Source organism: Caretta caretta, chromosome 2 (assembly GCF_965140235.1).
Source record: "Caretta caretta isolate rCarCar2 chromosome 2, rCarCar1.hap1, whole genome shotgun sequence".
NCBI classification, from domain to species: domain Eukaryota; kingdom Metazoa; phylum Chordata; order Testudines; family Cheloniidae; genus Caretta; species Caretta caretta.
The window spans coordinates 234,096,680-234,110,915 of NC_134207.1; the positions used below are offsets into that span (position 1 = coordinate 234,096,680).

Here is a 14,236-nt window from a genome sequence, read left to right on the forward strand (position 1 = left end):
CCCCACTGCAGCTTGAGACCATTACTCCTCGTTCTGTCATCTGCTACCATTGAGAACAGTCTAGAGCCATCCTCTTTGGAACCCCCTTTCAGGTAGTTGAAAACAGCTATCAAATCCCCCCTCATTCTTCTCTTCTGCAGGCTAAACAATCCCAGCTCCCTCAGCCTCTCCTCATAACTCATGTGTTCTAGACCCCTAATCATTTTTGTTGCCCTTCGCTGGACTCTCTCCAATTTATCCACATCCTTCTTGAAGTGTGGGGCCCAAAACTGGACACAGTACTCCAGATGAGGCCTCACCAATGTTGAATAGAGGGGAACGATCACGTCCCTCGATCTGCTCGCTATGCCCCTACTTATACATCCCAAAATGCCATTGGCCTTCTTGGCAATAAGGGCACACTGCTGACTCATATCCAGCTTCTCGTCCACTGTCACCCTTAGGTCCTTTTCCGCAGAACTGCTGCCTAGCCATTCGGTCCCTAGTCTGTAGCTGTGCATTGGGTTCTTCCGTCCTAAGTGCAGGACCCTGCACTTATCCTTATTGAACCTCATCAGATTTCTTTTGGCCCAATCCTCCAATTTGTCTAGGTCCTTCTGTATCCTATCCCTCCCCTCCAGCGTATCTACCACTCCTCCCAGTTTAGTATCATCCGCAAATTTGCTGAGAGTGCAATCCACACCATCCTCCAGATCATTTATGAAGATATCGAACAAAACCGGCCCCAGGACTGACCCTTGGGGCACTCCACTTGATACCGGCTGCCAACCAGACATGGAGCCATTGATCACTACCCGTTGAGCCCGACAATCTAGCCACTGAGGAAGTATCCGAGCATATCTCAGACCCCAAACTATTTTCTCTCTTTTATAAACATACACATAGGGGTTGGTAATCAGCTATATAAGAACTGGATGAAGTCCATACATACTAAATTTTGACAAGTCTTCACATCTAGACTCAAAAAACAGTGAAATAATTTTCCCTTTGCCCTACTAATGCTCTGAAGGAGAAACCTTAAATTGGATTATACAAGGGTTCAACGATGACACCAAAAAACTCCAAAAAACATCAAAGCTTTTATAAAACATGGACTCCTTTAATGATGGATTAGTTTTAAAATCCTATAATTAACCTCACTGTTATACTCAGAAACAGTAATTGCTACATCTTCTATTTGAACTTTGCCACAGATTAGAAAGTACAAAATAATGGAATCATTCCATTTTCTAGAATATTTTAACCTTCATTTTATCTTTATAAAAGTGCACGTTATTGTTTTGTACCTGAAACACTACGACTAATGTACATTGCTGAAAATAAATGCCTGAAGTCGTTATTTTGCTAAATCATTCTAATATATGATAAACTATGGAATTAGTTGGAAATTTAACATAATGGGGTAATACTGTCAACATTTTATATGATTTCATATCAGAGATTATGAAAAGGTGTACATTCCTTATTTGGCTTTGAAATACTCCTTATCCCACTGTTTATTCTGATTTATAACTTTTTTTTGTTTAAGATATCAAAAATAACTGTACGAAGATGATTGCATTTAAAATACCTAAACAAAAATTTCCATCATAAACAGATCATTTTCTATGTAAAAGATATTCATGGGTAATAATATACCATATGGCCAAAGAGTACTACCCAGTAGGCCCTGCTGTTGCTTTTTAGAATGTAACAGATGGTTATGTTTATCACAGGATTAACTTAATCAGAAAAACTACTCCTATTCATTGAAAAATACCAGAGAGTTTACAAAATTTTGTAAAATATCACTGCCAGAAGCTTTATCCCCCTCTACAAAGGGTTGTTACTTGCACTTACTTGTTGAAAAGGTGATTGTCCACTTTTATCTTTGAATATGCTTTGAAATCATCTGGCATCAACATAATAGGGATTTGAACATGGCTCAGTTCATTGATCTAGAGGAGAGGAAAAAAAACATTTAACAATTTAGCTTTGCTGACACTTTACAAATACCCTCTACACGTGACTTAAAGGCAAAGATGGTATGTTTAGTTTGTTTTAAAACTTGTTAAATTCAGGGGAACAAATCCTAAAGCAATTTCAATTTTTCTGGATGAAAAATGCAATGACATTTTAAAGTTACTAGTCCAGTTTTATCAGTAAATGTGGCACAGTTACTTTGAATTATTGTTAGAATGACCGATGTCATCAGTTGCCACTTCAGTAATTTTTTTAAAATGTTGCTTTGGTCAGGGGGCTGGCTATGATGGAGAGAGTAGGAAAAGCATTCCTAATCTATATTGTAGTAAGTGCCAAGAACCTCCAAAGTACTCTTGGAAAGTACTTCTCAGGAATGTTAATCAGGCTGTGAAATCAGAGTAGAAATTGTGTTTTACCCTGAAAATGCTGCTCCTGTTTATTGGACAGAGTTACTTTTCTACTCCAGATCATTTGTCAAAATTTTGCCACATTTCATACACTAATTACTACTTGCCCTTACAGCCTATGAACCAGAGTCTCTTCCCTCTCCTCTCGGTCGGTATGTGCTTGAGTCCTACTACTGCAACTGTACTGAAAATAGATGCCTTGATTTAAACATTTCTTCTTACACATCTTCTCACACTCCACCTTTTAAACACCTCAGAGTAAGTATTATTTGCAATGATTTTAAGGACTGTAACATATTAATGGGAATTGCATTCAAACCATTGTCTGATGGGTGCAGTACTATCACCACCATAGTGGATGAGGAGTTGAAAGAGCTAAGAACACAGATAATTAGATGGCAATAATATTGATTTGAGCTGAGGGCATGGCCTAGCGATAGCACATCAAGCTGCCATGGAGGTAACTTGGCCCTGTGCTTCTGGGTTAACAGAGCCTGGAAATGCCATGGAGGCAACGTGCTCAGCTATGGACCTGAAGAAAAGTAGGACAGAGAAGTGCTTTGAGTAGCTTCCTGAAGTCATCTTCAGTCATATCAGGAGTGACAGAGATTGAATAGGTACCATACTAAAAAGTGACCCCTTAAGTTCTAAGGGTATCCAGGGATCCGGAAAGTCTTTAAAAACAAAACAAAAAAAACCCACCTGTATTTAGAATTTGCTTTTGTTTCAACGATAATGGTTACTTATAGGGCAGCTATAAAATGTAATTCAATGAAAGCCCTTGTTACAATGAAGAATTGTATCTGGCTGATGAATCTTGCCCATATGCTCAGGGTTTAGCTATTTGCCATATTTGGGGTCGGGAAGGAATTTTCCTCCAGGGCAGATTGGAAGAGGCCCTGGAGATTTTTCGCCCTTCCTCTGTAGCATGGGGCACGGGTCACTTGCTGGAGGATTCTCTGCTCCTTGAAGTCTTTAAACTACAATTTGAGGACTTCAATAGCACAGACATAGATGAGAGATTTTTTGCAGGAGTGGTGGGTGAAATTCTGTGGCCTGCATTGTGCAGGAGGTCAGACTAGATGATCATAATGGTCCCTTCTGACCTAAATATCTATGAATCTATGAATTTCATGGTAATGTATCACATTAAATGAGTGTAATATAATAATGATTACTATTAGGTCCCAGTTTAATTCCTGTATTAAATCTGCATTGGCAGATTCATTAACAACAATTAACAATTCTACCAGATTTTACTGTCAGATTTCAGAGGAGCAACCTACTGATGGTAGTAATAATAATTCCAAGTAAAAATAAAATGTGTAATATTTTTCACATAAAATCATAGTAATAACGGAACCAGACATATTACCAATGAATAATATCACTAATGATCTCATTTACATTTCTTGCACTTTTTAACTGAGAAGACATTCTTTGGTTTTGTGAGGTATAATGTGTCTCACTGATACGTCTTTTTTTGTCGAAAGCTGTGGTAGAAGGGAAAAGTGCAGAGAAACTAGGGACAGATAAGATACTTTTTGAAACTAGCCAAACAGATTTAAAAGAGCAACTGCTTAGAAGAACATTGTCAGGTTAAAAGTGTTAGAAACAAAACAAAAAACAATGAATTTCTTTGACCATGTTCCATTTATTATTAAAACATAGAATTTTAATTTTTATATATATTTCATTTAGGCTCCTATCCTGCACAGGACATATGCAATATATGTAACTTAGGCCTTGATTAACATGAGGGCAAATACTTGAATCTGCATGGAGCCTCACTAACTTGGGGTAAATTGGAGAATTAGGGCTTTACTTTTTGCACTGCCTATCTGGACAACAAAAATCAATTAGTTTCTAGTTAATTTCAAGTTCTTATTCATGCACAATGCTGCTATGTCTGGGATGCAAACACTGAGGAAGAATGTTTGGGTTATCCTGTTTCCACCGGAATTTTATTTCTTAAATTAATAGAAACATTTACTCGCCTTAATTTTGGAATACTGTAAGCTTGTTTTAATAAAGCCTAAATTCTGGGCAAACCTGACTTGACAGTATCCCTTTAAACTATGGAATGTTTTAGGATATTTAAAATTTCAAAAATGACCACTTACGTCACACCTTTAAGTTCATTACTAATATTTATGTTAAAAAAATAAATGCAATTGTTTTCATACGCCACAAAGAAACTTCACAGGTACTTCACCTCTTTTGCAAACAAACACATTTTTGTTGTTGTATTTATTAATCTCTTAAATTTCCCAGCACAGGACTTGAACCACAGTTTAACAAACACAATAATTAGCACTGGTTTCTCTCAGTGGACTACAGCAAGTTTTAACTTGGTAACAGTGGAAAAACAATTTCAATCTCTAATGACTGCTCGGCATAAACTACTACCTGAAAATGGGCTATTTTTGTTTAGGAATCAAGTGCTCAATCCTTTCAAACCATTAGTGAAAAATCCATGAGAAAGACCACCAAATACCCAGGAAGTATTTTTAGTCATGGCTCTTGCAGGGTTCTGGATCCTGGTCCTGAAATTGATTTGCACTGGCAGATCTTTGTGCTCATGCAGAGAATCATGCAGAGAACCCTGTGAGCTTCAGTGAGGTTTTAAACATGGGAAAGCTTCCCTCTATGTGGAGCCAAATGCAGAGTGAGAGCTTTAGTTTGCCCACCAGGGAAGAGTCCTGCACTGGCAAGGATATGGGGTAGAGATGACCTAATATGTAGGATTCTAATTTCCTGAAGTTTCATTGTAAATATTACACAGACAGAGAGGTACAGGAAGGTTTCACTGAGTCAGAGTAGTGGTTTGTGAGTGGTTTGAAAAATCTACTTACCATGAACTTTTGGAGAAACCAATCTTTCTCTCGAAATAAAAATTAAGACTGTAGCCCTTACAAATGTGAAGTGAGTGTAAACCAATGCAATGCTGCCTTCCTAAATCTGCAGCCAGACAGCTCCACTGCCATCTCTGCTGCTTACAACTTTCCCCAGTGACAGCAGGGCTCCTCAAAGTTTCATTGCAGTTACTCAGATCCTTACAGGGAGCAGTGAAATTGTTAAGAATCAATCAATTTTACTTCAGTGCTGTTTTGGAAAGCTCTGAGCAACTACAGACAGAGGCACTGGAGTTATTTAACAGGGCCCAAAAGCAAAGTCTTAGGGGATGGGCAAAGTGGTGCACCGTTCTGCATATATCACAGTATCCAAGCAGTTCTAGGAAGAATGCTCCTTCCTCCCAGAAGTCCAAGCAGCCTTAGAATCCCTGGATTAGTAGGTGTTTGATAATTTTTTCAAGACCTACTTGTAAAAGCATCTACAGAACCTAATAAATCACTGACACATTCTCATTAAATACAATGAACAGTAAAAGCAGCAAGAACTGTTCACTGAGCACTCACTACCATCTAAAATATGCAGTCTTTAGTTGATTGCACTGTACTTCATAAATTCATACTGGAACAACCTGCACTGATGATTCAGTAATGATATAGGACCATATTTAACCATCATACAAAAAGCTGGATGATATAAGAGAGAAGCATATAGATATCTTATAGTATAACAGTTTGTTATAACAGATAACAAACATGGATGTTTAGATTTTCTTGCATAAAATTACCTACTCTTTTAGGTAGCTTTAATTATATTTAAAAGTGTCCTGTGCTTTCAAGTAGCAGACAGGCACTCTACACATCAAATTCTGGCTGCTTCCTGGAATGAAGGAGAACAGATCTTCAAGTAGGCACAACCACATGTTGCCAAAGCAACACCAATGTGTGTCTGTATTCTGGTCACAAGCAATCTCAAACACACACTCAATTTTTCTAGATACTTGTGTGTTTTAAGTATTAAAATAAAAACTACTAATTATGTTTAATTCACACATCTTAAAAAGGTAACCCTTTAATGTAAATTAAATTTATTCAGCAAATTTAGGATTTTATATGCATTAATATCTGAACACCAGATTTTCCTAAATCTGTTTACTGTTGTAATTTGCTGAAAAATTTCTATGGCTATAGATTGTCCATGAGCAGTATGGTGTGATAATTTAATAACTGAAGTTCAAGCTGTGTTGCTTAGTTTTAATTGGACCCAAGGTCATGTGCTATCATTTTTGTTCCCTGATCGAATAAATGTAACTAAGAATCAGATGTACGGTGGAAATATTTGTATTTACATATCCAAAATTTGCTTTCTCCAGAATTCACATAAAATTCACTGTTTTCCACAAACATTCCTTCCAGCAAGCTCTTTTGCTAGAGTATGAAGAAGAATACATCAGAAAGGAAAGGAGTACTTGTGGCACCTTAGAGACTAACAAATTTATTTGAACGTAAGCTTTCATGAGCTACAGCTCACTTCATCGGATGCATGCAGTGGAAAATACAGTAGGGGGATTTTATATACACAGAGAACATGAAACAATGGGTGTTACCATACATACTGTAACAAGAGTGATCAGGTAAGATGAGCTATTACCAGCAGGAGAGAAAAAAAACCTTTTGTAGTGCTAATCACAAAAGCTTATGCTAAAATAAATTTGTTAGTCTCTAAGGTGCCACAAGTACTCCTTTTCTTTTTGCGGATACAGACTAACACAGCTGCTACTCTGAAACCTGACATCAGAAAGAGGCATGAATGCATCCTAATGGCATTTAACTTTTCGTTCGAGAAAAAACAGATTGTTTTAAGGTATTCACTCAGTCTTAGACTATATGACAGTCAGTTCTCAATCTTTGTCTCTTCTAGAACAAAAAAATACCACATAAAACTAAATGTGACCTTTAATGCCTCAGCTGAGGAATGACACCTCCTAGGACAGACCATCAATTAACTTAAACCTTTCAAACACAAGGTCTAATTCTTCAGACACTGCTACAAAAACCTTCTAGCTCCAGCATGGTGTTCATGCATACCCATGATTAGAATATATATAGGGACTGTCACTCAAAGAAGGTTGACTTCATGTGCTAATATTTTCTGTAGGCTAGTTTTAACCTGACTAGTTTTGTAGCTCTTTGCAACAAAGAAAGGGATACCAGGTCATCATCTCACTGTGGAAACTGTAACCATACAGATAAAGCAGCTTTAGATACAAGAGGGGGGGAGCAGGGGTCAAAGGGCCTGATTCTCCACTTCATTACCCCTGTTTTATGCTGATGTAATTCACTTCAGAGGCCAAAATAAAAACAGTGCTATGGAATGGAGAATCAGGCCAGGTCTACACCAGAAATGTTTTGCTGGTATAACTATGTCCGTATACTGTACCAGCAAAACATTCCTAGCATGGATGATGTTGTACGAGCAAAACTGCACTTTTACTGGTATAGCTTATTCCACCACCACCAGCCCCCACCCTGTGAAACAAGCTACACTAGCAAAAGAACAGTTTTGCTAGTATAACTGCATCTACTCTCTGGGCTTTTACTGGCAGAGCTTCAGGGATTACATGTCATCATATCCCTGACCAACAGAGCGATCCTGGCAGAAAGCTGTGGTGTAGTGTAGCCTCAGGCTCATATGAACACATAATCATCATATCTCAAACATTAACACTGTAATTTTTATTCTTATGTCACAATGGGGGCTGTTAACTTTTTCACTTACTACCAATAAGTAAATAAATCAAGTAATCTTTTAAAGAGTAAGCCACATATCAGATATTTTATACCTTTTAAGTGTTTTAAACCAATGACAAATCTGTGCTTTGGGATAACATTCATTCTCATGCTCTTTGTTTTAAGGCCTCCTCTGACACAGAACTTAAAGTACGTAATATTTATATGAAATCTGACAAAGTATTTTGTGCATGCCTCCACACAGAAGTTAAGCATACATGCCTCTCAGAATAGCGCTTATACCAATGCTGCTTGTTCACAAGAGTAAAGAAAAGTTATTGATTTAAATTCCATTAGAGAAAGGGAGGAGGGAAAACAAAACAAAATTGTTAATAAATGAAATGTCATTTTCAAGGTTAAGAGTGTAACACCAACAGCTATAAATGAAAACTGCATTATAACAGCTATAACTCAAAAGTTTAAAAAAATAGTTGGAACTGTTTTATTGGCAAAAGTCATGAAATAAAACTGCTGAAACATTCATTTTCTTCTTAGCTGTTGCTCTTGAGTGCAATGAAGTCTATAATGATTTCCCACAATAGCTGATTAATATGCACCAAGTATAAGGCTTCATGCATGGAGAAAAATAAAGAAGTGATTCCTGTTTGCAAAGGACTCGAAACCAAGTATATTAATTTAATTACAATTAGTCAAGAGAATTATCACTTACAGCATAAATGAAATAAAATTATACCCATTTGCAGTGAAATGGGAAAGGTACTTTCAGTGCAATCTCTGGTACCAGCCCCTCTCTCTCAAAATTAAGCACATGTCCGGACTTTTTTTTTAAGTCACATAAGGGTGGATTTGTCATCTTTCAATTCATGATTTAAAATAGGACACTATTAACCTACTCAGTAACAAAGAGGTACTTTCTTTACGGAAAATAAGTCCACATTTGTTATATGTCAGTAATAGTTTGCAAAAGAAAAACTCTACAGCAGGGGTCCCCAACGCGGTGCCTGCAGGCACCATGGCGCCCGTCGGGGCATTTTGTGCGCCCGCAGGACACCTCCCCGCCGCCATCTCCCGGCGACGACACTTCTTGCCACCTTTTGGTGGTGGCATTTCGGTGGCAGGGTGTGAAGTGTGCTATTGCCACAAGAAAGGTTGGGAACCACTGGCCTACAGGAATCCTCTGACCTGGAATTTGAAACAGTGAAAAAGTTTGGAAAGGGAGCTGAGGACATTTTGTGCTGTAAACCCGGAATAAAGAGAAAGACAAATCATAATGCTGAACATCTCAACAGTAAGTCTCACCTGAAATTAAAAGAAAGTCAAGGAAAGGTACCAGGTTTGTAAAACAGTTTGGGAAGAAAGAGACAAAAGCAGCAGCTGTGGATTTTCCATTTTCTGTGTTTTGAAGAGATTCCAAATAATGTTGTCCGTGGTTCGAACTTATCAGCTCTGCTTCATGTGTATGTACATCAGATGCATATTCCATATATTGCTCATCTTTTGCATGTAGCCATTGACTATGCAATCAAAACTGATGCGTTGTGTGGTCAACACATTTGTGCTACATTTTCCAGTAATATATAAATATGAAAACAAGCAAAAAAAAAAAGCTCGCCTTTAAGTCTGATGGCAACAATGTGAGCCTAAGAAATCTACATGTGCTCCCTTGTGTTGTGCCATCATTCTGGTTTTCCTGGATCCAGGCAGCAAGATTCATTCCTGGCCATTGGGACAGCATAACAGACTTTCTCTTTAAAGAAGATGATGAAGTACCTCAAAGAAGACAATGAAACTAAAATGGATGATAGAGGACAATGGAAACCAGTGAGAACGGTAATGCAAGTTATCTTTTCTGTGTGTATTTTTTGGAAAAATCTATGGGGTTCATTTGCAATTAGAAACAAATCTACCTCAGACATCAAAATAATATGCTGCTTTACTGCAATTTACAAGTTGCTGCTTATGTACATGGTACCTTAAAAGAAGTGAAACCTCAAGTCAGTGGGCTCCAAAAGGCAACTCCTTTCATCTGCAATGCATGCTTTCACATCAGAATTTCAAAGCAAACTAAAGCAAACTATACCCCACAATATATTTGATGGACGCTATGGATCAGGATCTCTTTTTGCCAACTGTAAAGCGTTTGATCCATTTGTCAAGCTCCAATGTCACACAATTTTAGCAACTATGAAAATATGCTGTGTATTTTCCCATGAAAGACAGAAGAGTTCAAGAACGATTCTGATTATACATGGCATGTGTAGTACCCTGTAATGACAGTGTACTAGTACTTTAATATTGGAGAAGTAAAAAAAAAAATTTAAAAAAAAAAATCATTGCCTGTCATGTGCACTGCGGAATTATGTGCATTTGGAGTATCAGTAACTTCAGAGTCTGCGGAAAGATTATTCAGTCTGTTCAGACAGCCAAGTGCTGCAATGCGTCTCCTAAGACCAACTTGGGAAGCTATATGTTTTGTACTACAATAAGTACATGAGTTCAAAATTGGACAGTCCTCTCAATTTCCCGCAACTGTGAAAACTCAATAGATAAAAACAGGAAAAAATGTTTAAATCTCAATTTCATGCAACCAAGAAAATTAAAAGATTTTTAAAAAATGCTTAATGTAAAATACGTATCTGCCAAAATGACCATTTAAAAAAAAAAAACCCACCACCAGCACCACCTAATTCTGCCAAACCAAAGTATAAACATATGCACTACAACCTTGAGTTTCTGAACTTTAGCTATCCAGAACACTCTATGATCTGGAGCAGTCCTGCAGCAAAGGTTGTCTATTAATTACTAACGCTATAAATTAATCACAGTTAACTAAAGCAATTAACTCAGAACAAATTAACTTGATTTAAAAAATTAATCCCGAATAATGGCAGTTTTAATTTCACTTAAACAATAGAACAGATCAGGGATTCTCAAACTTCACTGCACCGTGACCCCTTTCTGACAATAAAAATTACTACACGACCCCAGGAGGGGGGACTGAAGCCTGAGCCCCACTGCCCCTGGTGCAGAGGGCCCCCCGCCCCAAGCCCAAAGGCTTCAGAGTGGCACTGTCAATCTAAAGTACCAAAATTTGCCTCTCTTAAAAAGATAAATGCTTGAGTGTGCCTTTTACATACAGCATATATGCAGTACAACCTTGCTTAGGTAAATACCTTGGGAGATGAACTAAGGGAACGTTTCCTGGGCCACTTGTCACTATTGTGCAGATATATTATTTTTTATTACAAATATTTCCTCTGTAAAAAAGATAAAAGTGCAATCTACAAGTCAAAGCATGAAGAGGGATACGAATGTTTAGCATTTCTGGCACGTAAATATCTTCGGCCCTGGGCAATGGGGCTCAGGTTTTGGCTTCAGCCCTGGGCCACAGCAAATATAAGTCAGCTTTGGCGACCCCATTAAAACAGGGTCATGACCCACTTTGGGGTTCCGCCCCACAGTTTGAGAACCCCTGGAATATATAAACAGAATAGCATTTTTCAATTCACCTCATACAAGTACTGTAGTGAAATCTCTATTGTGAAAGTGCAACTTACGACTGTAGAATTTTTTTTTAAATAATTGCACTCAAAAACAAAACTAAAACTTTAGCGCCTACAAGTCCACTCAGTCCTACTTCTTGTTCAGCCAGTCACTGATACAAACAAGTTTGTTTACATTTACGGGGAATAATGCTGCCCACTTCTTATTTATGTCACTTGAAAGTGAGAACAAGAGTTTGCATAGCACTGTTAAAGCCAGTGTTGCAAGATATTTACGTGCCAGATATGCTAAACATTCGTATCCCTCTTCATGCTTTGACTTGTAGATTGCACTTTTATCTTTTTTACAGAGGAAATATTTGTAATAAAAATAATATAAAGTAAGCTCTACACTTTGTATTCTGCGTTGTAATTGAAATCAACATATTTGAAAATGTAGAAAAACATCCCAAAGTATTCATAATAAATTTAAATTGGTATTCTATCAATGTTTAATAGTACGATTAAAACTGTGATTAATTGTGATCAATTTTTTTAATCTCGCAATTAATCACAATTAAATTTAATGGTTTGACAGCCCTATTATTACATTAGGTAAATAAATATCTGCACAATAGCAACAAGTGGCCCAGAAAACGTTCCCTTAGTTCATCCCCCATGGTATTTACCAAAGCAAGGTTGTACTGCATAAACACTGTATGTAACAGGCACACTCAAGCATTTATCTTTTTAAGAAAAGGCAAATTTTGGCACTTTAGATTGACAGTGCCACTCTAAATAGATGGCTCAGTTTGAAAAAATATCAGACTTCCAGTCTCCACAGACCTACAGTTCAGTAGCAGGGAGAGGGGAGCTTGCAGGCAAAATTTGTGTTTGCAACTCATTTTGCTCCTGCAGGTTTAGGAATGAATTCACTCTGGCAGGAAAATAGAGGTTGCAGTTAATTGCAAATAAGGGAATAATAAAAGCCTACTGGACATTGAATAAATAGTAAGGCTTAGCTGGTAATGGTTCTGAAATTAGCACACAGGTTTTCCCAAAAAGCCATCTTACGCTGTGACATTTTAAAATAAGCTTAACTAATTTTATATGATTTCAAATCAAGCAATGAATATACTCAAGTTGTTAGGCATTATTAATGGCCCTTATTTAATTCAGATACATTCCCCCTAAATACTAGATTACCAGTGCAATGCCTAATTAAGCATTAGGTTTCATTCTGTCAGAATACAAGCAGCAATAAATTACTTGTATGCAAAGCAGACAGACATCTAAGCTGCACACAATAAAAGCAGTTGACTGCAGATATTGCATATATAGCTGGAGTGGACAGAGAACAATTAGTCTGTTCTCTAACAGTCCAGTGTGTATCTTCTTTTTACACTGCAGCAAGGAACTTGCATAACATGTAATAGAAGTTGTGGCTGGCTAGAAACTTTGAAGAGGAAAGGACCCAAGTCCACTAATGTCTGTGTGTCCACCCCAGTGAAATCACAAAATCACCAAGTGATCCCTAATGGGTGCTTCTGGTGCAAGTTATTTTTCCATTTAAATTCCATTCATTTGTATATGCAATACATTAAATATCTGATATCTCATCTTTGATAAGAATGTAAGTATTAACAATCACAAAACATTTCTGCCTTCCTTTCAAATGACATGTCCTTTTTCACATCAACCTCCCAGGGCTGAAGCTAGAATGGTACTGGATGTTTTGTGCTAAATGCTGCACAAAGTCACAATTACAGCCCTTAGTGGTTTCAACAAACTAAACCTAGGTTGCTGTTCTCTTGGCAGATGCAGATGGCTGCGGTTGTACAAGTTGCACTTTATTTCCAGATCTTTGTGAATGGGTAGACATTTCTCTACTATCTGACTACCTGGGCCTAGCAAGGTACAAGTGAACTGATTTGTTTATTATAAGAGGGGTAGCCGTGTTAGTCTGGATCTGTAAAAGCGGTAAAGAGTCCTGTGGCATCTTACAGACTAACAGACTTATTGGAGCACAAGCTTTTGTGGATGAATACCCACTTAGCCAGATGCATGTAGTGGAAATTTCCAGAGGCAGGTATAAATATGCAAGCAAGAAACAGGCTATGGATAACAAGCTTAGTTCAATACAGGAGGATGAGGCCCTTTTCTAGCAGTCGAGGTGTGAACACCAAGGGAGGAGAAACTGCTTTTGTAGTTGGCTAGCCATTCATAGTCTTTGTTTGATCCTGAGCTGAGAGAAAGACACGCATGGTCTTTTTTGTTCTTTGTATTTTAAACAAAATTTATGTATTTAAATAGAGTGACCATATTTCCCTATGCTGAATATGGGACAGCTGGTAAAATTACTTATATTCAAGTGCGTTCACTGGCAACAATCAGAACTATGCAGTACAAACGTTCAAATTAATATCAAGTTGACTGAGCCTCCGTTAAAAAGAAATACTGCGTAGTTGGATTATTTTTATTTGCCTTCTCATCCTTAAGGTTTTAGGGTTCACAGAGTGAGGGGTGAAACACACATCCCTATCTTCTCACCCCCCCCCCACTCCTGTACACCTCTCTCACACCAGGGTTTGACCAATCAACCAATCCTCCCTGCTCAGCACTCTACGCCCTCCATGCCTGGCTGGGCCCCTGGGCTGGACCTGTCTTCCCGAGGCAACACATGGAGGGGAGGCACGCAGGGTCACTTGCCCCCCCCCCCCCACGATTTCTGCCAGGGTTCACACCAGAATGTGGCCAGCATCAGCCTTTTGGCACTGTTCTG

The 14,236-nt window shown here is 38.0% G+C and overlaps 1 protein-coding gene across 4 annotated transcripts in view; it reads right to left on the minus strand.

Moving 5' to 3' along the window:
* PIP4K2A (phosphatidylinositol-5-phosphate 4-kinase type 2 alpha) overlaps positions 1–14,236 on the minus strand; it is a 194,785-nt gene that overhangs the window by 91,101 nt on the left and 89,448 nt on the right. For all 4 annotated transcript variants that reach the window (XM_048837914.2, XM_048837915.2, XM_048837917.2 and 1 more), the window contains one exon: positions 1,840–1,937. In XM_048837914.2, coding sequence (XP_048693871.1) covers positions 1,840–1,937 — 98 coding nt within the window. The remainder of the gene's footprint in view (positions 1–1,839; positions 1,938–14,236) is intronic.